Source organism: Amblyomma mixtum, chromosome 3, assembly GCF_055824585.1.
Source record: "Amblyomma mixtum isolate Tamu chromosome 3, ASM5582458v1, whole genome shotgun sequence".
Classification (NCBI taxonomy): domain Eukaryota; kingdom Metazoa; phylum Arthropoda; class Arachnida; order Ixodida; family Ixodidae; genus Amblyomma; species Amblyomma mixtum.
In genome coordinates this window covers 133517637-133544714 of record NC_143014.1, presented here as the reverse complement: position 1 = coordinate 133544714, position 27078 = coordinate 133517637, and the positions used below count along the sequence as shown (strand labels likewise).

At 50.5% G+C, this 27078-nt stretch overlaps 2 protein-coding genes across 2 annotated transcripts in view; one reads left to right on the top strand and one right to left on the bottom strand.

Annotated features, from left to right (window-relative positions):
- The window catches only part of LOC149351984 (frequenin-1-like), a 214672-nt gene that overhangs the window by 7689 nt on the left and 179905 nt on the right, over window positions 1–27078 (top strand). The window lies entirely within an intron of this gene.
- On the bottom strand, window positions 4423–6585 carry LOC149351985 (uncharacterized). Its single transcript, XM_089584380.1, has one exon. The coding sequence runs from the start codon at window positions 6583–6585 to the stop codon at window positions 4423–4425; it is 2163 nt and encodes a 720-aa protein (XP_089440506.1).

The following is a 27078-nucleotide window of genomic DNA, read 5'->3' as shown; positions in this document are numbered from 1 at the left end:
TACAAAAGAAAGCGTTGAATCACAGATCTAAATTGAAACATATGCGATGGTGAACACTGGTCTGTATTCAACAGGAGGCTTGCTCGAAAGCAGTGGGATTATAAGGGTTCTGAACGAGAGTAGTGAAGCTAAATGGCCAAGTGGGGCCGAAATAGTGAAGGTAGCCCACATACTAAACGTCGCGGCGGATATGTGGACACGTAGGATGCAAACAGTAGTAAAGAAAAGCTACATACTGATCATACCTGCGTAACTTTTTTTGGAGCCGGAAGACACTGCACGTAACTTGTATATAGACAGAGAGGGGGGAAAGACATGGAATATTAGCCAGAAAGGTTTTCTGTTGGCTACCCTGCACTGGGGAAGGGAATGAGGGGATTATAGAGGGAAGAGAGTAGAAACGGGAAACACAGTCACAATCTGTCAATCAAGGCAATCTCTCGCAAAAAAACAAATGAGTGCCTTGTAAGCCTTGATGGCAGTCGACTGTTGTGGCCACGGACCAAGGATCTTGGCCTCTGTGAAAGGGCGAGGACCAAGGCGGTCCACAGCACAACGCAGCTTACGTCTTTCATTCACAAAGACAGGGCACTCACACAAGACATGAGTGATTGTCTCTTCACAGACACAGTTTACACAAGGAGGGCTGTCGGCCATCGCGATCCGGAAAGCAAACTGATTTGTGAAGGCAACGCCGAGCCACAGACGGCACAGTAATGTTGCTTCACGACGCGCTACATCACATGAAAGACGGAGGCGCAGTCCAGGGTCCAATACCCTGAGGCGACGGTTGCAGAACTTTCCCGTGTTCCACACTGAAAGTGCGAGCTCCAGCCTCAAGGAACGAAGCCCACACGCTGCGTCAGCTCTCGTTACAGGGATATTTACAGGGATTCCGTCATTGTGGGCAGAACGGGCAGCTTCGTCGGCCTGGCGATTGCCATGAATACCACAGTGGCCCGGAAGCCACTGGAAAATTATGTCATGTCCTTTCAATGTGGCGTCATAGTACAGCTGGCGGATTTCTGCAATGAGTTGTTCGTGTGACCCGCGGCGTAGTGCAGCTTGCAGGCCATGAAGGGCTGCTTTAGGGCTGCTCATCCATATGGAGTCTCCATGAACCTCGGGTACACCTCTCTATTCCAGGAATTGCTGAGAAATCTGGTTTATCATTGCCTGCTCTCAAACAAATGACACTTCATCATCTGCATTTTAACCATAAACACCGCATACCTGTCTACACAGATGGCTCAGTGACTTCAACAAGGTCTGCTGGGTCTGTGGTGATACCGGCCAGGTCTATTTTAATGAAGGTGATGACTACCTATCTCAACTTTTCAACTGGTGCAGAACTTGCTGCCCTATGGGCTGCAGTTAAATTCACCAATCTGCACATGACTGGACAGTTTTCACGTGCCTTGTGAATAGAAATTACTGTATAGTAGGATACAACTTAAAAAAAAAAAAACTGCCGTTGATAACAACAGGCCGTGGTCTGCGCCGTCCTGTCACTCCACTGACCAATCACAACAATGAACAGAATCGGCTTTTTTAATGTATGAATGTGTTAAACAAGCCAGATGCATCAAAATTCTTCAGTTCATTCCTTAGTTTGGTGTTTAGCTTTTTGTTAAGGTGACAAGAAACGTTTTAACAACGGACTACTTTTCTGCCGTGGAGGAATTCTGTGCGGTGCTCCTGAATGTGGGCAGAGCTTCATTGCACACTTCAGTTCTGTCCGACTACAGCACAAATTCATGACCCGCGTTCATTTCTACACGAAGGTATATTATCTACGAAGTAATCTATAATGCCAGCCCCAGTAACACTCTTAGAGAACGTCGGCAACTTCGGGATAGTTCTCTGCTTTGTCCGCGCCGAAACCTGTCGCCGTCACATTTTACTGCGAAAATCAAAATCAATATTTTACGGCAGGCCTATAAGGCTGCGTTAGGACTCCCACTAAATGCCTCAACCGAAAGGCTTATGAGGTTAGGAATGCATAACACCTACAATGAACTGAAAGAAGCCCATTTAATGGCTCAAACAGCGCGATTAGCCAATTCCAGAACTGGCAGGAGTATTCTTACCAGGCTCGGAATTAACTTTCAACCTACGAATAAAGATGCTAAAGTAGACTTATCCCGCTACTATAGGACGGCCCTACTAATCAAACCACTCCCCAAAAACATGCACCCCTTACACCATGAGGGTAGAAGACAAACACGAGCCAAAGCCTTACATAATAAATACAGACAGTGCGCTGGAACACTTTATGTAGATGCGGCAGAATGCAAACATATCGTCTCGGCAACAATCAAAACGAAATCCTCTGAAACGGCAGAAGAGGCGGCTATAGCCCTCGCCCTAGCGCATACCCAAGCGAGCATCATCCTCGGCGATTCCAAAATGGGTATAAATAATTTCGCAAAAGGGCGAATTACAAACACCTCCCTTAGAATCCTTAACGCAACCAAATTCTCACCAAATTATTCCGAATTGATATGGGTCCCAGCCCATTCGGGGAATCCGGGGAACGAGGCAGCCCACAATAAAGCCCGAGGTTTCGTCGACCGGGCAGTGGATGAGTCTGGCTCCCTGAATTTCACGAAGGACTCCATGATCACATATCATGATCTCACCAATTATTTTAAACTAGAGAGGAGAATTTTCCCCCCTTCGGACAAAAGTCTGACTAAAGAACAAGAGGTTACGTGGCGTCGTCTACAGACGAGATCGATACGAACCCCATCACTCCTCGCGCACATTTATCCAGATCTTTACGACCCAAATTGTAAACAATGTGGCCAACGAGCCACCTATGATCACATCCTGCGGGACTGCAAAATAGAGCCACCTCCGGGTGATCTAGTTACCGCTCCTTCTCTCGAGCGGTGGGAGACCGTGCTGGCTAGCTCTAACCCCAGAAAGCAAGTTTTGGCGGTGGAGTGGGCTGACAAAGTCGTCGAGGGTCTCGACCACTTAACGCGACCTCTTGCCAAGCTCTTTCCGGCGAATAAAATGTTTTACAATCAATGTGCATGAAGCACTGTGCTTTTAATTAAACACCAACAGCATACGCATAGCTGCTATCCGAATACAATGTGAGACAAGGGCAAGCAATGCTGTCAGTGTATCTCGTCCCCGAGCCCAGCTCTGAAGAAAGAATCATTTTCCTGACTGGTGATCGTGAAGATCCCGAGATAGAAATCAGTAGTGCTCATTGATGGCGTGGTCGAATGGGTCGTTGAAGCAGCTCTTGATTCCTTTTCTCAGACATATTTGCGCAACATGAGTGTGCGCACTGTTGTCTGAATTTTTGGCAATACATCCTAAAATTTGATTGCCTCAATAGCAAAGCTTGTGCATTTGATGCTTTTCTCGAGTGGAAGTACATTATATTCATACAAACGTGAGTTAACCTGCCCTTCTCCCATTTCGGACGGATGGAGTCTTTAGCAGATAGCATTTTTTTTTTCACTGACGTGTTCCTTTCGGTTGCGTTAAACGTACCTCCCTAGATTAATTTTTATTTCTTCGTTTTCCTTAGGATTTCCTAATTTGGCTTCATGTGGCTGCACAAGCATTCGTCGGCATTTGTTTCAGCGGGAACTGTCTTATGCGCAAAAAAGCAGTGGCGAAAACAAAGCGGCTGTTGACCAGACTACCGAGGTACACGACTCGCGGTGACGTCAGTTGAGCATGCATGCAGTCACGCTGTGCAACGGAAACAAAAATCTTTGCGGATTTATGTGCAAAGACGAAAGTAATTATTTGCAGGTGCATCAAACAGCCATTACTTTTCTCTAGATAACTCGTCAGGAGACTTTGACCGCCGAGGTCTGGTACACATTCTTCTCTTGACGATTGTTCCCGCGTGTGACGCCCGCTGCGAAGGGCGGAGTCCGGATTAGCTGGATCACTGCTGAACGCGCCAGCCGCCACTAGGTATGCTACCGCCAGGCCAATTCATTGATACCTCAAGCAGCTAGACAATAAGGTGTTGGCTACAACGCGTTTGATGTCTCATGCGAGGCATGGCCACCTGCACGAGCATTGGTCGGAGTGTGGGAGCACTGGGCCAGCCGGAGAATGCGCCCATCAGGGGTGGCGCTTTTTCGCTACTGCAAGCGCACTCGGAGGCGACGGCGACACACACACACACACACACACACACACACACACACACACACACACACACACACACACACACACACACACACACACACACACACACACACACACACACACACACACACACACACACACACACACACACACACACACACACACACACACACACACACACACACACGCACACACACACACACACACGCGCACACACACACACGCACACACACACGCACGCACGCACGTGACAAAAAGTCAGTGTCCTCTAATGTCCCCGTAGCAGGTAAGCAGTTATCGCACCACATCACTCAGCTTCAGGTACTGCGCGATGGCACGCCAGCAGTCAATATTAAGTTCATGCAGCTGTCTGCTGCCGTTGCCCTCGCAGACAACCGCCGCGCGCACGACACGAGCGAAGATCATGTAGTTGTCCTGGAGATAGCACCGCGCCTTCCTCACGTCGAGGGACACCTGGAGCCCGGATTTTCCCGTCAGCGCCGCCAGGTGTTCTAGTAACGATGCCGCACCACAAAGTTGGTCGAACGCGGCAGCGCAGTGATGGTCGGCAGACCTTGCAGGCCCCTCAACGATGCTGGTTACGAACTGTGCTGCCTTGTTGAGGAGGCACTGGTTGCGCTCCTTCGCCTCATCCACTGCTGCATTACCCTGCACCGCGTCTGTCCATGCAGGGCACCTGACAACTATTTTTGACAGGTAGACATTCGCGGTCATCATCTTAAGAAGGACGCCGATCACTGTGTCAGAGATGTTGGCGATGCTCAAGATGTGCAGCTGAACCAGGTTTCGCTTGCACTGGGAAACCAGCACAGACAGCGCCTCGGCAGTCTTGAAGGTCAGTCGAGGCGTGACCAGCGAAAGCTTCCTGAGTTGTGGGTTAAATGTCAGGGCGTCAAAGACCACGGTGAAAATTGGGGCAGTCTCCTCGTTTTTACGATATGCCCTGCGTACGTCAAAGTGGAACTTCTGGAGGCACCCACATGCCTTGACTGCAGTGCATAGCACATTGATAAGAGCTCCCGGTGTGTCGCCCTCATCGGTACTGCCGCCATTTACGTAGTCTATGTACAGAGAACGCACTGTATGATTCAAGGCTAGGGAGTTGTATACGGCGCACAGGACGTCACGGGCAAAAATTCCATGGCATATCTTCACCTTTGCAGCGCATTTCAGGGCTTGTTCCAAGGCTGGCGACACGAAAGAGGGCCAGTTAACAAACAGACGAAGCTGAACACGTCCAGAACACTCCATATTGAGCAGCTGAATTATGGGATTTCCCTGCTGTATAGCCAGCGACCTGCTGCTGATCTCCGGCAGAACTAGGCTCCTGAGGGTGGTGTTGACAAGAAGTGCCGAGCACAATTTGAGGAGCATTTCTCCTGGAAGGGAACAGTCGAGCAAGGTGAGATGCTCTAAAGTGGTGTTCGCACACAGTGCTTCGGCAATACACGTCGCCGCTCCTGTGATATCAAAAATGCAGCTGAGCAGCGACAATGTTTGGAGTGAGCGATTCCTAGTCAAGAATTCTGCCAATGCTTCTGCCATTGTGCCATCAATGGATGTTTCTTGCAGTACCAAATGCTGAAGGGATGGAATGCCTCGTAATGCAGCAAAGAGATCTCTTAAACAATCAATGCACACTCTTCCTTCACTCGCAAAGTTGAAGTGCTTGCAGATCATGCCAGCTTCGCATAGGCCCACAAAGGATAGCTTCCGAATCACTGTGCTGCCCCAGAAGAGCTCTGCCATGGTGTCGCAGGTGGAAGAGATTTTGCTGTCCTGGAGGGTTAAGTCTTCCAGTCGCTTACATGAGGCTAGTGCCAGGAGCAGGACGCCGGCAGATTCTGGATTCAGTTCGTTCCCGACCAACTTGACGCTGCGGAGGGTCTGCGCGTTTTCCCGTAGCACTTCGGCCACCTTGGGCGCAAGATCGTCGCTGATAAGGATGTTGCTAAGGTCTAGGCTGCGCAGGCACTGCGGTGGTCCGAAGGCTTGAAGATAACCGCTCCCAGGCTCAAGTCCGCGGCGGGTATGCAGTACGATGCGTTCTAGGTTTGACGCCGGTCCAATGACGACAGACGACATCAAGGAGAGCCGGTCAATGTGGACTCGGTCGTACACCCGGACTTCATGGATGCAATGGTGTTGTCTAGGCAGCCATGCTATCAGGAAGGCACCGTCGTTCACATTGCCGCAACCGCTGTAGCTGGCCACGTAGCCGTCGCTGTCGTCATATGAGCGCAAACAAAGTTTTCCCGGCTCGAACTCTGTCAGCACCAGCCGCGTTGCCCGAAGTGCCCTGTTCCATGAGTCTAGCTGGTCGATTAGCCAGCAACCTGGGAAGGCGTCTACAGAACACGAGCGCTCGGTGGTGAGGCCTCGTAGCAAACGCTGGAGGCACCAGCGCCAAGGGTAGTGGCGTTCGTCGTCGCTCATGCTGGCGTCCGAGGTTCAACTAGTCCCGAAAAATTCTTTTGGTGCCGTAATATCAGAGGAAGAAGGTCTGTTTCCACACGAGCGATTCAAGCCACGCTTGAACGAGGCTTTGGTACTCACGCTGCGAAGCTGGAAGCGTGGGCGGTCATTCAGGGAACACGACCCTTGCTTTCTGCCCTGGTTTACGGATCTTCAGAAGCGGCGGCGCCGGTTCCGCTGATAGCACACGAATTGGTCAGCCCCGGGAGAGTGCTCCGGAGGCAGAGCGTTCGGAAAAGCAGCCGGACGAGCGAAGCCTAGCACGCGAGAGCGCACGAGAGCCACCGATGATGCTGATGATGTCCTCAGGCACGTACCGACGGCGGGGGATTGGCCGAGCCACCGATGCCAATGGGTCCTGGCTTCGTCTTCTTCTAAGCAGATGACGATGGTTAGTTGGGAGCGAAAGTATGAAGAGGAAATTCAGAATGGCAGTAAAAGAGTAAAAGCAGACAACAGCAGAGCACGTTGCAGCTCGCTCCAGCAGCTCCACCCATCGGCTTCCATGCTTGTATATTGTGCGGGATAGAGCAGCCTATGTATGTACAGTCGTCCACACACCTGTCTAGAGCAGGTGCACCAGGTGTATGTGTGTGAGCGTGTGTGAGAAAGAGAAAGGAATTTTAACGAGAGAAAAAGGAGGAGAGGTCGGCTGGTGGTAACATGGCCTAGGGCTCGAAACCTGTTTTTTTTTTTTATACTCCTGTGAAGTTCGCTGAACTTTCCAACGCGCCCTCCAGCCTCCAGCACAATGCACGGAGTGAGACTTTGACATGTGCACCGGTCCCCGGTCGAAGGGTTACCGAATTCACGGAACCGCGGACGCACGACGGAAACGCGGTGGCTCGTCTATTGTTGCTAGCGGCATCGTCGCCAGAACGCTCGTTCTGTCTCCGTCTGGCCTCCCCACCACATACTTTCTAGCGCGCAGCTTTCTACAGTGCAGTGTTTGAATGCCTGCAGTCGGCGTGTTTGGGGCCAGTGGATGCTTTTTTTAACCTTCTCGCGTCCCTGCGGATTACTGCGAGGACGCAGGTGTACGGTGGACGATCGGTACGCGATGCGGCGCCAATGGGTCTATGAGCGTCCGATACTCAGAAGAGGCCCATAGTTAAGCTTTAGTTGCCACTGGACTCTGGACCCCTCAGCGACAGCTTTCCTTTCTTTTTTTTATAAGTAACCTTCAGTGATTGTTCTCGTGGCATACGTGTGTCCCGTATGCACGTGCGCGGAGAGGGAAACGAAGAGGAAGGCAGAAGGTCTGTTCGATTCAGGACTGGTTCTCTGCACTAATTCTGAAAAAGTTCCGTTGGTGCCGGCGCGGTGCAATTCCAGTTTCTTGGTGCAGGTGCAGCGCGTCAGCAGCGTCACAAATCACTGGTGCGGAGATTTTCAATCGAGCGCATGCACGCACAGGCCTTGTCGTCTGCTATCCGGTTCTCGTCCGCCGTGGTGTGTTGTGTTGCGGTGCGCCGCGTCTGTTTTTCGTGCCTCGTGGAGTCATGGACTACGACATCGCCGAATCCACTTTTATAGAATTTTATTAGTCGTCAGACAGCGAAGATGAGGAAGCCGACGTGGTGCTTTCTTTTGCAGCAACACAGTTCGGACAGACCGCAACAGAATCCCCAACTACTACTACGAAAGCGTAGTAGCTAGGTATTTCAGCTTCGAATTCAAGAGGCTGTTCGGCTGTCGCGAGAAACGGGAAAAACTTCCTTTAGTTAGCCATTGATGTTAACAAACAAAACGTCGGCTGCGCGCGTCATCTGCTTACGCCGTCAAACACGTGCACCACTATCCTGCACCTCCGTCTCTGACGGTGCCGCGGTTCTTTGCACCGAAGCGGCACCACGACTGCACCAAAATCAATCGCGGACGGTGGTGCAGGGGGCGCTGTGAATCGAGCGCTTTGGTGCAGCGCACCGCGAACCGGTTCCGGCGGTGCAGAGAACCACGGCTGAATCGAATGTAGCTAGAGGTTCAGAACGCAGCGAGTTCAGTGCCGTTTGTATGCGTGTTCAGAACCTTTCCTTTCCCAAGTATTTGATTAGCTAACATCCTTTCCCCAGTCTTTGTTTGGCTGACGGAAACTTTATTGGCCTGTCCCTAAGCATCGATTGGTGAGAAGTGCGGAGACAGAAGGCTTAAAATGGAACGCTCTCGGTTAAGTGGGGCTGATTTCATGTAATCAACGGTTCAGTCATGTTGTAAATACTTTTCTCCTTGCTTGTTTCTCCTTGTTTTTTTATGTGTTAATAAATAGTTAACCTTCTTGTCCCGCCGTCGAGTAATGTGATTGTTTGCGAGTCCGAACCATCAATCCAACAAGAAATCCGATTTCATCATCATCAAATGTTTCATCACATCTCCATTTGAAGGGGAAACTCAACTACTCCTCACGTCTTTAAAATATATGTTGGGCCCACAATATAGCGGCGATTGTAATAAATAAATGCACAATACAGGGTGCCATTCGAGTGCTGTAGACAGGTATGCGGACGACTGTAGTAGCCTAAATGCTAGCCGCGCTCCGTAATCGCACATGTTTGTTACTTCAGGGGTGGCTGTATTACTATTACTAACGTTTTGTGGCTGATGACGAGTCTTTCGCAAATGTCCTTTCTAGCAGAAATAGCTTCTCTGCGTTGCACCTTTTCTTTCACCTCTTTGTCAGATGTATCCAGTAAAAAATACACCATTTTAAAACATTGTTATTTTTTCATCCCTGCTATCAGAATAGCATGTGAGAGAAGGGCAAGCAACGTTGTCAGTATATCTTGCTCTCGAGAGCAGCTCGGCAGATCGAATCATTTTCTTGCCTGGCGATCATGAAGATCCCGAGATCGAAATCAGTAGTGCTGACTGGTGGCGTCGTCGAATTGGTCATCTAAGCAGCTCTTGAGTTCTTATTCAGACAGATCTGCGCAACAGCGAGCTGCATTTAGCTGAGATCCACATAATCGCCCTTGCTCGACCGTTCCATGGCAAAAGTGTGAGGAAATGACCACACGATGGACTTTAGCTCTGAGGCTTTGCACACGTCTATCTGTTCGCCTTCATTTGTGTTCAAGAATGTTTTGAGAAAACAATGGTACTGCTTGATCTTCTGAAGTGTGCGCACTGTTGCCTTTGAATTTTCGGCAACACTTCCTGAAATTTGATTGCCTCAATAGCAAAGCTTCTGCAGCTGATACATTTCTCGAGTGGAAGAGCATTATATTCATATATACGTGAGTTCACTTGCCCTTTTCCCATTTCGAACGGATGTAGTCTTCAGCAGATAGCATTTCTGCACTGCAGCCTTCAGTTGTGTCCGACTATAAAACATCACAACAAATGTGTGTTGCGGTGCCATTCATGCGGCCACACAACGCTTTGGCGCTTGGTCAGCTGGATGTTTCTCCGAATCGCACAGTCTCGTGTAGGCAGACATGCTGCTGAGAGCGCTACATATGCTAACAAATACACACCTTCAATCTAAACAGGGAAGGCAGCCGTACATGGAGAACAGTCCGCAAAATGGCCGCCGCGGTGGCTCAATGGTTATGGTGCTCGGCTGCTGACCGGAAAGACGCAGGTTGAATACCGGCCGCGGTGGTCGCATTTGGATGTATGCGAAATTCTAGAGGCTAATTTATTGTGCGATGTCAGTGCACGGCAAAGAACCCCAGGTGGTCGAAATTACCCGGAGCTCTCCACTATGGCCTCCCTTATAGCTTGAGTCGCTTTCGGACGTTAAACGTCGTAAAGGCAAATCAGGCCCCAAACGGCAGAGATTAGCCAACCGTGCTCGGTAGCAGACGACGGTGCAGACGACACCCCCGGCCGCCTCCAGCGACTGCTACCTTCGCTATGTTTCTAAACACGGTGTTGGTATATAGCGTTATAGTGTGATGGGACACGTGAGGTGCAAAAAGTTGTTGGGTTTTAATGTAGTTAGAGTAGACGTGCGTAAGCAGGCGTCCATTCTTCATTTGAAGGGTCATTTAAGCTCCGCCATAATGGTATGACGCGATAGCTTTAGTGGGTTAATGCCCATATAAGCACAATTGGCCATTCTGTATTTAACTTTCATAGGTGGCGGCGAGTCCTCATACCACTATACCAGCGCAGTGGCGTAGCGGTTAAGCGATAATGCCCACACGGGCCTTTAGGGTAACTGAATAAATAAATAAATATGACACTGCACTGGCGGGTGGCTGTTTCTATCACAGCCACCGGTAGGGTTTGTGCGACCCTTGTTGCTTTTCTATAGCAAGCTCTCGCGACCAGTGATTAATTTAACTGCCACCTGCGCGGGCAGGTTGTGATAACGCCGCAAGGTTACGTGACCTAGCCGACGTGATGCGCTCCTTCCATTGGCTACAGCTGGCGCTGCGCTCCTCCGAACTTCCCCGAGCTTACCTGAGTAACTCGGGTAAGCTCGAGTTCGGAGCACAAGGCAAGACAAGATGTCCACATTCTTGCTCGGGGGTTGGTGCGTCTTGAGCAGTGATTTCGCACTAAAATGAGCTTGGTTCTGTGGCGGCAGTAGAGACGACGGCTATGGCAACGCATTAGCTTCTGGCAAGGCGCGCTTTAATGACCGGCTGACAAACCACGCGAGAGCACAAGTCAAAGGACATGACAAAACACATGTGAAAGTACGTGCGGAAGGCAGACAGAAAGAGTGGCGACAGAGTCAAGAGCGAAAATGATGGGAACTACCTCCGCACAGGCCTTGCGAGTAGGTACAACTTTGGCAGTCTCTGCTCGAGTCGGAAGGCCAGCCCACCAGCCATTCGGCCGCCTGGGTCGCGCTCCTGCAGGCTGCTTAAGCTCTTGTCTGACCAAAGTGCCACGTAGTCCCCCAACTGCGGCATCTGTCCCGAACGATGTCCAGGGAGGGAAAGAAACAAAAAGAAAAGAAGAGCAGAGCCGCACGAGTTTTGGTCTCAACACAGCCTTCGGTCTACACTTGCGCGTCTCTTTCTGATGTGCCGCACACGGCCGCAATTGCATGCAAGCACTTTCACCGAGGAAGTCTGGGAGCAGTGTCTTGATAGCGAGCAAAAAGACGAAGGTGCAGCCCTGGTGATTCACGAAGTGCCCGTGAAGTTGCCCTCCACGGCATTCACACTCACGTTCGCGGCCACGGCAAGGTACTCTGCCGGAGCATCCGTGGACACGGCCGCGGCTCCCGCTCCGGTCACTGTGGCCAGTGTCTGGTTGGTGCTGCCACCGGTGACCACGTCCTGGCGCTGCACACTTGCCGCCGTGGTAGAAGACGCCGTGGCCGCCTCCTGCCTGGCTACCAGAGCGTACGCATCGCCCGCGCTCTTGCTCCCGGGGGCTACGAAGGGCGCCCCGACACCTACCCTCGGTTGATAGGCCGGGGCTGGTGCTGACGTCGCAGCCTTGGTGATGGTGGTCGAGCTAGCGTTGACCACGCTGACACCGCTGCCGCCCTGGCGACGGTAGACCGTCTTCGTCTGGGAGGCGATGAATCTGCGCACTTCCTCTGCGTTTCTCTTCAGTTTTCCGTGATTGGTGAACGAGTAGCCGAGGACGCAGACACACCCGAGGATAGACACGGCGAGCACCGCGACGATCACGTAAAGGCCCGCGCGATTGATGAGAAGCACGGGCCGGTTGACCTCCGGCTGCACCTCCGGCTGCACCTCTGGCTCCATTTCGGCCACTCCTGGCGCTGACCGGCGGCCCTACGCGTACGGCACTGTCATGGCGCCGAACCGAATGGCGTATGCGCGAGCCGGCACCGGCGCCTCGCGTGCTTCGAATGCCACGTCATCTTTGCTGGAGCTCGTCTTCTTTTATCGCTCTCCGTATGGCACCGGGGTCTGGCCAAGTCCTTCGCCTCATTCAGGAAACTCTGAAGGAATCAGGCCATCCGTTAGAGCAAATAAGAACAATGAACCTCTGTCAGAAACGAAAAAGTGAACAGGAAATTTTCGTCTACAGTGTACTGTATCATAGAATGGACCGAGTGGTGTTGTTTCGAAATAAATCGAAGTGCAACCAAGAAAGCGTTCTTGCTAGAGAAAACTCGATCACTGGCACCATCTGGTTTGATTTGGTTTGGTTTATTGGAGTTTAACGTCCCAAAGCAACTCAGGCCATGAGGGACGCCGTAGTGAAGGGCTCCGGAAATTTCGACCACCTGGGGTTCTTTAACGTGCACTGACATCGCACAGTACATGGGCCTCTAGAATTTCGCCTTCATCGAAATTCACCCGTCGCGGCCGGTATCGAACCCGCGCCTTTCGGGTCAGCAGCCGAGCGCCGTAACCACTGAGCCACCGCGGCGGGCACTGACACCATCTGTTGTGGACGTAGAACTATAGTAGAACTACGCATAAGTCGAGGCTGGCTGCAGCGACGGTTGTTTCACGGGTATCTTCAGACACGTATACAACGTACAGGTGAACGCCTGGCTGAAAGGTAGAAGCTACGAGACCACCGCATGAAGGGCGCCGTTCTTCTGAGCAGAGACGGGCGCATTACGGTGGATTTTTGTTTTGACGCCGTATACTGCACTTGTACCGGGCACTCTCAATTTCGTATATTTTCTTTGCATAAGGTTAAAGGAGATAGCGTCCCGCCTTTACCCGCCTTGCAGTCTTCATCGCCTTCACTGGCCAACCATAGCAAGAAGCGGTAAGAGTTAGAACAGTAAAAAGAAAATTTGGGTTTCTATTTTTCTATCCTGCGGTTGAAAAGAGGGCTGCTTTCACTGCTTAAACTGCACATGAGAAGCAATCTGCGCGCCGGACGCTCTGTTTCCGATTTTAATTTTTTTTTTAACGGAGGCCGGGATAAATCAACTACTCTATATCAAGTTCATGAAGTTCTGGTACTAGATGCCGCATTCACAAAGCTATTCGTACGCGAGATTAGTTGGGCGATGAGCGGTGCCTTTGTATTCTCCAGTCCGCTATCGTGATTAGTTCCACCCACGTGTCAGTCATGATACCCGCCTTGCCTGTATCTTTCATTAAATGCCATCACGTTTCGTCGGGGACGGTAAACAACGACGCGGGAGCCAAAACGCCGCCCAACCACCAAACAGTCTTACGTCAGAGGAAATACTACGTACGGGTTCGCGAATCTGCACCCTGGGTTCCGCCTTCGGCCATCGGCCGAAACGCTGCCGGGCATGTGCTATCGCCAGGATCGGCAGCAGTCAAGAATCGACGAGTGGTGACAATTGAGCAGAATAAAAGAATGGGAGGAAAATTTTATTGGAGCACCGGCCTCACTCAAGTACAGCCCCTGCCGCTAGGGGAAGTAAAAAAGAAAAAAGATGGTAATGAAACTGAGCCTGCAACTCCCTGAGTGCAGGGCCCTGCTCTTTTTCTTCTTCTTTTGGCAAAAATGTTCTGCTGGCACGCGCGGCTAATGCAGCAGCATCCGAGAGGCGCGATCTGCGAACGCGCATACCGAGTCCGCGCCAGCAGCGCGAAAGAGCTCGGCAGCGGGCAATCTGTCTGCGGGGGCATAAAAGAAATCGCACTGAGGGGAAGAGGCCGCCGCCAATTGTTTACTTTATCGGCGGTTAAGCTGCGTCGTCCAATATTTCCGACCTTTTGTGGCGCTAATTCAAGCGCCACCACGCACCTGGCTCGCGGCGCGTTGGGCGTATACCGGGGGATCGTAGTGGCGCGGCGACAGCCAGCGCCCGGTGGGGAGGGGTGGGTGCTGGCATGCCGCCGCCGCCGGTGCGCGGCGATTGTTATCGATTTGTTGCGCGCCGGCCCCGGCTCGCAGCGAGACACGCCGCCGGATTTATTTTACGACGCGCCCGTAAAGAAACAAGAGGCTATAGCGCGTTGCTTTGCCGCGCCAACGAGGGCCGAGGTAGCGGCAGCCAGCAGAGGCAGAAACGAGATTTCCGCGCGCTTTGTTCCCGCTAAGCTTTGTTTTGCCGGCGCTGGCCTCCTCCTGGCTGTTCGTCGTAGACGCCAGCGTCGAGGTCTGGCTCGGCTCTAAGTGGCTTTCGAGTGCGCCGTTCTCCACCTTGGTGCAGTGAGCGCAGCACGGCCTCCGCGGGGGATCAAAGCCTCCCGCAAGTCCTCGCCCACCGCGTCGCATTCCCCTTTTCCGAACACAGATGCTGTCCGGCTGGAGCTGCGACAAAATTAGCTCTGAGGCGAAATTAAATTACGCCGGTGGAAGGCACTGAGAATGGAAGAGGCAGTGCAGTTGTTATTGGTGCACCCTTTTTGGAAGAGTCGCGGGCGATAGGCCGCGTGTTCGCGAGATCGGCTGCGCCGAGGGAGAGCCACGACAGCTGCACGCGTCATTGGCAAGAAAACCCCAGGGTATCCTTTTCGGTGGCCCTACTATTCGAGCAAGGCGACCGGTTATTTTAGTGGCACAGAATGCCCGCTTGCTGCGGCTTCACGGTAGACGGGGCGAAATAATAGAGCTTTAGCAAGGCGGAGACGCGCACACGTATAGTGGATTAACGTATGCCTGCTGCCCACTCGCAGTGGCAGGTGCGCGCCTCACCTTGCTGCACGCTTGGCAACTGCACGTGCGCAGCAAGCATATATGTTAATTAGTATGTCTGCGCTAAGCTAAAACTCTTCAGCAATCTGGTCTCGAATTCTGGAATCCGATGAGTGGTCGGTCGGAGTATGGTTTTGTCACATGCACCTTCGCATATCAGGAATATCGGAGACGGTATATCAGAGGGGCGTCCATTCTTTCTCCTCTAAGGTGAGCATTCGAACATCGGCATTCGTATCTTCCCTTCTGAAAGCAGCGTCGTATTCTAGAACCAAATTCTCACAATATGATATGCGAGTACGATGGTATTTGATATTGCCGTGTACTGAGGCTCTCGTAGAAAAAAAACAAAAAAACAACGGCTGAAAATATATTTTCTTCTCACAATTTCTCATGGCAATCCCATCATTTCTGCCTTTTGTACACTCATTTTTTACTCAAGAAGCGCAAAAGGACATATGCTAAGAAAGAATCAAAACGATACACGCGCCATCCCCAAACTGAATTTTACTTAAAGGGGCCCCGCGATGATTTTCTCAGTACCAGTTAATATCATTAAATAGATTCGTCATGCTTTCCAGAGACCAGAACAAAAAGAATTATTGAAATCGGAGCATGCAAACGAAAGTTATTCCACTCCGAAAATTCGAAATGAAAAGCTCAGACGAAAACGCACTTCACTCGCCCATTTCACTCACCCAGTGCCGAGATTGGGCGCGACCAATCAGTACCGCGCCTAGCACACACGCAGCGGAAGCGTGCATGCAGTTGTTGCTTTGTCGCGGCTGTACACAGCCGCGCATTTTGACGGCGTCTTCCCCCGTGTACGCGACGCCATAGCCAGGGCAGGGGTGACTAACAACAAAGGAAGCTCCCCGAAGTTTCTTTTTTAGTCGGACTGGAAGGCTGTCGGCAGTAGCCCCCCTCCCCCCCAAACTTGACTCCCGTCTCCTGTCCGGCCTTTCTCTTCCCAATTCTGGACAAGGTGTGTCGACTAGCTTTTTTTTCGCTGCCGTCTTGGTATGGTCACGGCCGGTCTCGACGCGCGCGCTTTCTGTTTTGAGCCAACGTTTTTTGAACAGCGCTGGCCGCCACGAAGGTTTGAAGCGGAATGGAAAGTGTCGCCCCTAGCTGTATTCTTGTTAGTTTTCGTTCGCTTTCCCTGCTTCTTTCCAGTTTTTGTGGCATGCGAAAAGCTTTCAGTGCTCAGAGACATAATATTTTGGATTCATTTCGCAAGTATAAAGGAACAACATGCAAACTGGACGCCCAACCAATGAGAAAGGCAGCGCCCTATCTGGATGCCACCTCATTTCCGCTGCCGCAAATGGCCGCCGCGTTGCGACACCATCGGCTCGAAACAAGCATTTCTAGCGAAAATTAAAATATCAAGTATTAAGATTTAGGGGATCTCATTGTGCGTTCGGGATTCACAATGTCCCTTACTCTGCATACACAGAATAAAGACTCCATGCTTTATCTACGTCGCAGGGCACCTTTAAAGGGCCACTGCCCAGGGTCCGGACATTTTTGAAAAACAAGCCCACTGCATAGATGAGGCATCGAAGATAACCTCTGCAAAATATTAGAGCCATGCGCGCCCCGAAAAGCTGCGAAAATTCAAATCAAAGCCCGCTCGTTCTTTCCTTCAACAAAAACGGGCCCGGCCCACTACTCTGAACCCCGCTGACGTCATGGGGGGCTACTTTCGCTAAAGGCACTCCATTGGTGCATCGTTCTGACTGACGGGAGAAGGTTGGGCGTAGCCTTGGCGTCGCGTCGTCTGCACAACGCTTTCCGCAGCGCCTTCTGTTCTGGCTCATGCCTACAAACCCGCATGAAGGAACAAAAAAAAAAAACTGCGGAGGGAGCGTGCGGCGACAGCCTTGAACCCTTGCCATAAAAAGTAAAAAATAGTAAAAATGAGGGAGTTGGTTCGCCCCCCCCCCTCCCCCCGCCGTGATCACCTCACGAGACGCTCTGCGTACGCGCTCCCTTCTCAGATTTTTTTCTTCTATGCAAGCCCCCCAAAACAAGGTTTTAATTACTAGTGCAGCAGAGCCTTTCCCTCGCTCGCCCACTTGACCGCTCCGCACACACACCGCTTATCTTTCGTGCCTCTTGCGTACGCCTTGACTCCAATGAATGACATATGCTTTGGAGCGGAGAAAAGACACAAACACACAGAACACAAACACGCATGGAGAAAAGCAAACGGGCGGTTGCCGGGTCCGCGCTTCGCCGTGTGTTTCGAACACAACCGACTTCCTCCCCTCCGCTCGTGAAACGGTGGGGAGGCCTAAAAGAAAATGAAAAGGTGGCTCGTTAACTGGGAATGACAAACAGATGTATGAAAGGATGCGCTCGCTAACAAGTCTAGGTGGTCGAGCCGATCGCGCCTCTCGATCGTTCAGTGTGCGGAGAAAATGCAAAAACCAAGAAAAGAATTCTTTTGAAGGCGGGGCCATGACGTCGCCCTGTGACGCACTCCACAGACACCACGCCTCCGGCTTACACCGGAGAAGGAAGGGGTGATTTTGCCTTGCCGAGCCTACTCGACGAGGAGCGGGAGAGAAAAATTTCGAGGAGGGAATGGAAGGAGAGGAGGCTCGCTCAAAGTGAGGTAGAGAGTGTTTGGGACGATGGGGTGGGCAGGGGCCCTTTAAGAAACCCTCACGAATACGCACTGTAATCGAATATTCACAATGTTGTTCCTATTTCGTGCATATTCATGACATTCTGAGCGAAATTTAGTTGCAAGATAACGCATGAATCGTTTCGATCTTTCCATCGCCGGCGTCTTTTGGAGTTTCTTAGGTATACAAACATCTGCAGTCCCAACTATGCACTTTAGTTCGGTGCTTATTTCTCGTCTGGAAGAACGAAAGGCTTTCGCTGAGCTTTTTCTGGTCGCGACGTTGCTTCGGAGAACTTAAGTGGAAAGAAGGTTTATTATTCAACTATCGCATTTCAAATTCACATTATAATGTATGCCATTCTCCGCGACCTAAGCAGTCTCGGTAGCTAGTATAACGAAATACGGCAGCTACCTAACCAAAACTAAACGAACCAGTTGCCTACTGCTTGAGGACGTGAAAAATTTTGGTCGCTAGCAGTGAGGACAATAGAGGCAATAAGGGAAATATGAACCAACCGAGCGCTGTGCTTTATTTTTGGCTTTTTCTGCTGAGCAGTAATTATTGGCGTCTTTCATCGCGGTATCTTTCTCACTGAAATCAATGCTATTCACGTAACTTGATCCGGTCTTTCTTCTTTTTTTCTGAGTAAGTTTTCCAGTTTTAGACGGGCGCCAGTCTTTTATGCACTCCGCCATCCGCTGTCCCTGTCGCAAGAGGAATCGATACCAGACGCTGCCCGCATACCCAGAATTAAACTATAAGCACGCGGTAAAATATACCGTTTCTGCGAGATTTGAGCCCCGAAGACTGAGCGCTTGCCAAAGTACAAAGAAACGCTCATAAGCAATATTGGAATAAGTGCGCAGCCTCTATACAGTGCGCTATATGGGCAGGGCGCGCGGAATTGCTTTCGCAACGCAGGTGCCGCGGGATGTCACGCAGAATCCTTTTTCGAATCTCGGGAGCGCGCTCTTCTCCTCCCGACACACTGGCATCATCCTATTTCTCGCCTTTCACTCCGTCCCTTCCTTTCTTGGCTCATTTTTGAAGCAACCCGTTCGTTTCAATTCCCCCACTCTCTGGGTCCCTGGCAGCGCACCCGTCACGGACAGCAGCAGCGGCACGAGAGCAGTCTCAGCTATCGGCCTGCGATGCGGGAGCCGTCCTTCACCGACGGCCGCCGGCGTAGCGTCGAAGAGAGGAGTCAGTGAGGCGAGCGGGTGCCGAATGAAAAGCTGGGCCGTGCGCGCGCTTTATTAAGAGCGCGCCCGGATGCAGACCGGCCGAGAGTGGGAAGAGCTGCCGAGTGCTCGAAGCGGGTCGGGAAGCCCGAGAGCGTCTCCACATCGAAACAGGCAAACTTTGAAGCACGTGCGACCGCCGCTGCAGATGTCGATGTGGATGGCCGATGGCGGAGAGAAGAAAACGAAGCTGTGCGAGAACGTGGCGGTGGAGCGGACTGTTTTTCTTTTGTCCGAGGGCGTAGAAAGAATGAGAGGAAAGTGGGGCAGCAAAAAAGAAACGCAAGCAATCTTGACGACGATTAGGCCGCAACTAGCAAAGCGCGCCAATATCGCGGAAGAGAGGAATAAAGAAAGGAGGATGTGAGGGGGAAACTGCTATGAAGAGAGAGCAGAGAGAGAGCGAGAGAGCTGGATGGGAATTCCACTAAGTTCCAAGAAAAACAGTGGAGACGCCCGCGGAATGAGAGGAAAACATGTCCGCCGAGCCGGCGCCCACCGGGACACGGGCGTCTTAATGAAGCGGAGCAGAATAACCAAACCGAGTGACGCACTTGAGTTGCGGTAACTCACTATGCCTCCATACGTCTTCGCCATGCGCGTTTCTTCTCTTCTAGGTTTGCGGGGGTTTAACATCCCAGAGCGACTCAGGCTACCCGGTTCTTTTCTTCGGTTCTTCCAATTAAGTCTTGACACGTTGTTTTGAAGAGAGATCGAAGTAAACGCAACAAGCAAAATGAGTTAGCCTCAACTTCTCGTTTCTGTCGCAAGGCAACGCAATACCTCTCTCTATACTTGTCGGCGCTGCATTTGATATGTTAATTATGACTAATAATGAACTGAGAGCTTCGATTACCCTACATCTAAAGTAGAACAAAAGGGAGGGATGTAAACGAACCAAACCGGTCCTGAAACAATGCCCCCTCTGGCGAAAGTGTCGATTTCATCTCCTTCGACCTTTTTTCAGCAACTATGAAAACCGAGCATTCACCATTTTTCGAGATTCAAATGCCTCAGTCAAAAGAGTAAACTGAGACGCCCGGCTCAGAACTCTCAAAATCCCCCCCCCCCCCTCTCCAAAAACATGAAACTTGCTTTATGCATACTTCAGGTTACCATAAAAAGGAATATAGGCTAGTGTTTCTGTGATCTGCACCAAAAGCGCTGCTAAAAAAGAAAAAAAGAAACTTGTTTTCGTTCCAGGAACGCTCAGAGTGTGGAAAAAAGAAGCAGAGAATAAAGCACGACCTGTATCCAACAGCAAGAGAAGGAAAAAAAAGGCAGGTAGTAATATATCGAGCAGAATTATGTACAGGTGAATAGCAACCTCTGCCTCCCGATTCTCGGCCGATCCCCCAGTGTGGGTATATGTGCCATCTTTTGAAAGGCTAACAACAACATAAACGCAGCGCGAGCTCCGAAGCAAACAATAGGCTCGGTGACGACCGAGTACAAATACGTATTGTCTTCGTTCCAGGCTTGAGCTCTGGCTTCGTAGGGCAGGCAGTGTTGGTTCAATCCACGCGCCAGTTTGCACGTGCGCGCGAGTCGTCGCCCGCCTCCGGGGCTCAACGGAGACGCGGTCGCCTAGTTTGCGCTGCGAGAAAGGGTGCGCGGGAGACAGAACGGCACCGCATGACGGTTCGTTACCGCGAAGGAGAACCTTCGCCCGGGGCTCACCGGAACCGACGCACGCACGCGCGCAACCGCCTCGTCGCCGCCAGTCGAGCTTGTCCTTGCCAAAAGCGAGCTCCGAGAAGAGTAGTACAGCTCGATGCCGCATTTGCCGCTATATGTATACGCAGCGTTAATATTCGCTTCCGCGACAGCCATGTGTACCCTTGTTGAGGGAGTAAATCCACTTTCGTCTATGGCCCTCCTTACCTCGGCCGACCGTCGTGGTTCAGGGCAGCAGCTTTAAATGCGCCCATTGCTAGACATTCCCTTCTACTTCCTTCGACCGACCGGCCGGAATGGAGCGTCCTCAGGGGTGCGCAATGGAGGCGGAATTTACGGCCAGAATGCGAAAAGATTCGAAGCGTTACTCACCTCGCTTTCTTGAGTTAAACAGCTATCAAGATGCGCTGTCATCAGCGGCAAGGCGGCCGCTCATTTGACTGTTGGCTGCACCGACGGCATTTCGAGGAGGCCAGCAAATATCGGTTATACATTTAAAGTACGCATTCCTTTCGTACTCATGAACGAACTAACCGGGTAGGTCTAATTTCTACATTTATAGCTCTTTCCTACATTTTCTTATTAATGTATAATATTTTTTTGCCGTGTTATTCCCACCCCTCATGTAATGTCCCGAAAGGGACCTTTGAGGAATAATAAATAAAAATACTTGACCGAAATTTTCCAAACCGTAAAAAGGTTGTTTTTTCATAGTACACCCCCGTATTATGCTACCCACAAAACATTACGCTCCAGTTTCTAGCAGTTACGGTGCCAACGGCACGCAAAAATCGGAGTTTTCAATACCGAAACTGGAAAAACGGGCGCCATTGCCGCCCGCCGGAAGTCACGTATGTTTGGGACTGGAGTCCGGACAGGTTCGGAGCGTCTGCTCGTTGCGGCTTGTGCAAAGCGCTGGTACCGGTGGCGCGTGCAGCACTTTGAGCAATAAATACTGGTTATATGTGAAAACACACATCTTAAAACGGATGAAACGCCATAGAAAAGTTTTATTTGCTGTAGAAGACTAGAAAACTCCTCGTTCAATCTCAGCGAAATGATCGCGCCGCAATGCTAGTGAGCGTTGTTTGCCTGGCAGTATTCGATTACAGCTTGTGCAAAGTTCGAACATAGCGGAGGAAGGAAGCATATTCAAATGGAGGCCAAGTAGAAGTTCTTGTATTATCAAGTCGGCTTTTTTGAGCGGGCTCGCGCGTGCCAACAGCACATGTGCGCTCTGCTGTGCAGGCAATATGGTTGTTGTCTTGATACAAAAAAAAAGTTACCTGCCTTCTCGTTTTCCTTTTCCTTCTCATTTTTTCTCCCCCGTCGAAAGGTATTCCTTCCTGTGCATAGGAATTTGGAACAGGTGCTATGAACGCGAGGTAAATCAATTAAAATAGCTTGATGTCTAAAAAGGGAGCTCAAGAGAATTAAGTGCTGTGTTAAAGATGCCCTGCGACGTAGATAAAGCATGGGGTCTTTATTCTTTGTATGCAGAGTAAGGGACATTGTGAGTCTTGAACGCGCAATGAGATCACCGAAATCATAATATTTGATATTTTAATCTTCGCTAGAAGTGCTTGTTTCGAGCCGACGGTGTCGCAACGCGGCGGCCATTTGCGGCAGCGGATATGAGGTGGCATCCAGATAGGGCGCTGCCTTTCTCATTGGTTGGGCGTCCAGTTTGCATATTGTTCCATTATACTTGCGAAATGGATCCAAAATATTATGTCTCTGAGTACTGAAAGCTTTTCGGATACCACAAAAACTGGAAAAAAGCAGGAAAAGCGAGCGAAAACTAACAAGAATACAGCTAGGGGCGACACTTTCCATTCCGCTTCAAACCTTCGTGGCGGCCAGCGCTGTTCAAAAAACGTTGGCTCAAACCAGAAAGCGCGCGCGTCGAGACCGGCCGTGACCATACCAAGACGGCAGCGAAAAAAAAAAAAGCCAGTCGACACACCTTGCCCAGAATTGGGAAGAGAAAGGCCGGACAGGAGACGGGAGTCGAGTTTGGGGAGGAGAGGGGCTACTGCCGACAGCCTTCCAGTCCGACTAAAAAAGAAACTTCGGGGAGCTTCCTTTGTTGTTAGTCACCCCTGCCCTGGCTATGGCGTCGCGTACACGGGGGAAGACGCCGTCAAAATGCGCGGCTGTCTACAGCCCCGACAAAGCAACAACTGCATGCAGGCTTCCGCTGCGTGTGCGCTAGCGCGGTTCTGATTGGTAGCGCCCAATCTCGGTACTGGGTGAGTGAAATGGGCGAGTGAAATGCGTTTTCGCCTGAGCTTTTCATTTTGAATTTTCAGAGTGGAGTAACTTTCGTTTGCGTGCTCGGATTTCAATAATTCTTTTTGGTCTGGTCTCTGGAAAGCATGGCGCATCTATTTAATGATATTAACTGGTACCGAGGAAATCATCGCGGTGCCCCTTTAAGCGAAAGAATATTCCGGAAGCAAAATTTGTGTTGCAAAATAAATATATTTTCTCTTCGAGGACCGTGGCATCAATGTAGTGCCGTTAGTGAGCTGTTTCATCTTTGCGCGTCCCGGTCGGGCAAGCCACTGCGCGTTTCAAAATACATGTCGGTTCATATGAACAGGCTTATGCGCTGCGTTCATTACTGTATTTACCTAGAATCACTTAAAGGGCGTGTACTGCAGAGACGGAAAAAATTTTCTAATCTTTTCTAACCACACAGCTGGACAGAACGACATGGTTGCCGGACCCCAGTCGACCGTATACGCCTACCACGCAGATTGCCGGTAGGTATGCAGTGTATCTGTATCGACTGAGAACATACAATCAAAATTACGGGTTGTCTTCGTTTGAAAATATTATCATTCAAATAACAAGCGTTCAGGTCTCTGAGGTCTTGTAGTAGTAAAGCTTTTTGACGGGCTAGTTGGTACATATTCATATTTGAAAGGGTGTGCGCTGAAAAGACGTTCACAGGAAAAAGATAGAGACGACAGGAAAGAAGCACAGGAATAAGGTCTTGGAGATGTCCCTCGGATGGCAATGGTGAAGCTTCCTCTAATCGACCTCAAGTAGGAACGGCGTGAGGCAGTAAGAAATTCGACGTTTTCAGTGACGCTCGTGTGGCGTTCCAGGATTCTCAGCCCGGCCTGCAAATCTTTGAGGCAGCAGACACACTGGGCGCACGAAGGCTAGCTTGCGACGAGTGGTCCCCCATCTTCTTTATTCTCCCGATTAGAGACGCCTTGAAGCCTTTCTTCTCCTATTTATAACCCTCTCGGTTCGTGGCATGCTTTGCCGATCGGGCCAGAAACACGTGCGTGCTCTGGTGCATGACTGAGACCGGGAGAGGTCTATTGACAAAGCCCAACACACAAAAGGGGTTAGCGCAAGGCAGAAGCCTCAGTCACCCACCATTATCTTTTTTTGAAGAAGAGAAAGGAATTCACGTTAAAACCTGAGCTCCAGACAGCTGACACCAGCTTTGGAGATCGGAGGTGAAGGGCAGTGACCGAGAGGTACACATTGTGCTTTCCGCATTCCTCGTATTCCTTTCCGCGGCCACGCACTCCCTCGACATGATGCCAGCAGTTTATTAAGGCGGAAGCCTTTAATGTCTCATCGTTGTAAGCAGCAGTTGTCGACAGAAAATGTCACGCTTTTCAATTGGTCGAAACGTTCGTGACGTCACAGTGCGCGAATTTCAAACGGGGCCAATTGCACTTTGGCTAGTAACCATACAACCAATTGAAGGGATCGTATAGTGATGCTCCAAGTAAGTAGGACTGAGCTTAGTTAATTGCTTAATTACCCAATCAGCCTAATTAGCTTTACTAGTCAGGCCATATAAATAAATAAAAGCGATTAAGAAATTGGTCGAGCTCAGGAATCGAACCCCGGTCTTCGGCGTGAGAGACGAACACGCTATCCACTCCGCCATGCCAGCTCGATGGTTTGGAATGAACAAAGGCGCGTCTAGTGAATACGGTGTCTTCACTCACTCTCATCCTCCTCCATTCCCTTCCGGCGAGGTTTAGGTGTCCACCGACAAATGAGAGACAGATACATTTCCTTTCCTCAAAAACCAATTTACCGACGAGCGAGGCGTAGAACCGAATGGGCGATAGCGTTCTATGGACTCCTTGGCAGCGTTGCAAGATGCTGTCGCGTTCCACTCTTAGGGGCGAAGCTTAACATCTTAACCACACATCAGTGACCACACTTTAGGTAAAAAAAGTGCCCCCCCCCCCCTGAGTTTTGACGGGTGTCCACCGCGATATGTGAGACAGTTACTGCGTAATTTCCTTTCCTCAAATACAATTTTCATTTTCTTCATTACGGCTCCTCTTTATCTATCTTCTTTCGCTCCCACCTCCCTTCCTCTACGGTGCGGTTCAGGTGTCCACTGAGATGACAGAGAATTACTGCGCCATTTCCTTTCCTCAAAAAGAGTTGCGTTCAAAGGACAAGGCATCGCGCCGAACGGGTGGTGGCGTTCCGTGGACTCCCTGGCAGCGCTACAACGCGCTGTCGCGTTCCACTCCTAAAGGCGAAGCTTAAGCGTCATTAATTAGCAGTTAATTCGTATTCAGGCATTAATCAGCAATTAACAATTAGTGATTAGTGAGTGTATCACTTAGTAATTAGTACTCAAATATATGTGACGCCACCAGTGCCACAAAACAGCGAAGGTGGTGCGGAAAACGCTTCCGTCTCTACCCACTTTAGACAGTCAAAGTGCCCCCTGAATTTTTTTCTCGGAGGTCATCGAGCTTCGCAGTGAAAATAGCCAGAAACGCGCCAGAAAAAAAGCTTACAAGGAGCGCGCACTCACTTCTCAACGCCTGAAACTGGCGAGCCGGCGATTCCGGTGTCTCAATTGTGCGTCATTTCCGGTCAGGTTTGTTAGTTGTCCAGCTCACCGCTAAGGGACTGCGTCGTCTGCTACAGAGGTTTTTGAACGCTTCTAACTAAAATTCTAGACGCTTCACAGCCCTCATATTAAATATAAATGTTGTTCACAACATGCACACTATATCGAGCGCAAAATTAGCCGAAGTAAACTTTCGGTAAATTAGGTCTTTAAGGTCGCCTCACATAACGTCTGGCTCCAAAGCGTCAGAAACTTAAATTCTTCTTAAATGAACCTACACATGTGTTATTTTTTGCTGAGGAAACTGTCACCCCAGCAGAGGTCAAAGATGCATCAAGTTATAGGAAACTTAGACTTTCGTATAAAAAAAAAATGCACAGCAGTTGTTTCGGCGGTCAAGCAAAAGTGGATCGCACACTCATCGCAGCGTGCACGGCTCTTTCAGTTTCATCCGAGAAATCTTCATACCTGCGCTCTTTCGATGAAGCGATGAGGGGCCTGTGTTTAGGGGTATTTTCCAGAACTAGCTAGACATCTTTACTTCCTGTGCCGTTATAGTGAATTCACACGACAGATCGAATCCCAGATCTAGGACGAACCGTGCTTTACGTGGCTTGACGTCACGGGTTCAGGCCGACCGACTCGAGTCCGCGGACAGTAAAAGGAGGGCGCTTTTTCGCTTAGCGATTCCGGTGGCGATCCATCACGAATTGGAATGGAGTACTATCTTGGCTAGTCGCCCTGCTGCCTCTCCTGTTCTTATTTTTACCCTGTTTTTCTCCTTTCGATACAGAGACCCATTCGTGACAACAGCTGAAAAACTGCTCGTCGCTTACACGAAACAGCCAGAGTTATTCGCTCAAGGAGCTCTTCGTAAAGTTGGTTTTGTACTCCCTTGCTCTTTCCTGGCAATCTTTTTGCCAGCAACTGCATTTCGCGTAGAAAATTTCATCATAGTCACCTTCCTCCACATCTATTATCAATGCCGGTGTCGCAGCCAAACGACGCTGCGCTTAAATTTTGATGAGTATTCGCGGACAAGGGCCAGTATCCCAACTTGCGTCTTTTTCGAAATCGCCGAAAGGGGCGAAAATTGGAACACGGACCCAGATCGCGCCTACCGCGGCTGCCGTTCGCCGCTCCGCCTAGCTGCTGTCGAGAAATCAGCACGCGGACGGACCCCTGACTTGACATGACGTCACGGATCATCCGCGAGCTCATCTGTCGTGTGAATCCACTTGTACTAACGTGTGAGTTGGACCGGAACGCATATATTTTTGCTTTAGGGTCCAAAATAAAACTTTTGTTCACTCACGTGGCTGTGAGAGCAGCGCAGCAAAGGACCATGGCAGGGATGAACTCTGACTATGACAGCGTTAATTTAGGAGTTCTTGAGGACTCTCCAGCGATGATATCGGCACGGAAACGGTGCCAGTGATAATCTATGTAAAGATGCTTCTCCGAGTTCGGAGTTCACTTTTTCTTTCAGGATTATTAGGGTAGATAAGAATGTACGGGTAATCTTGCA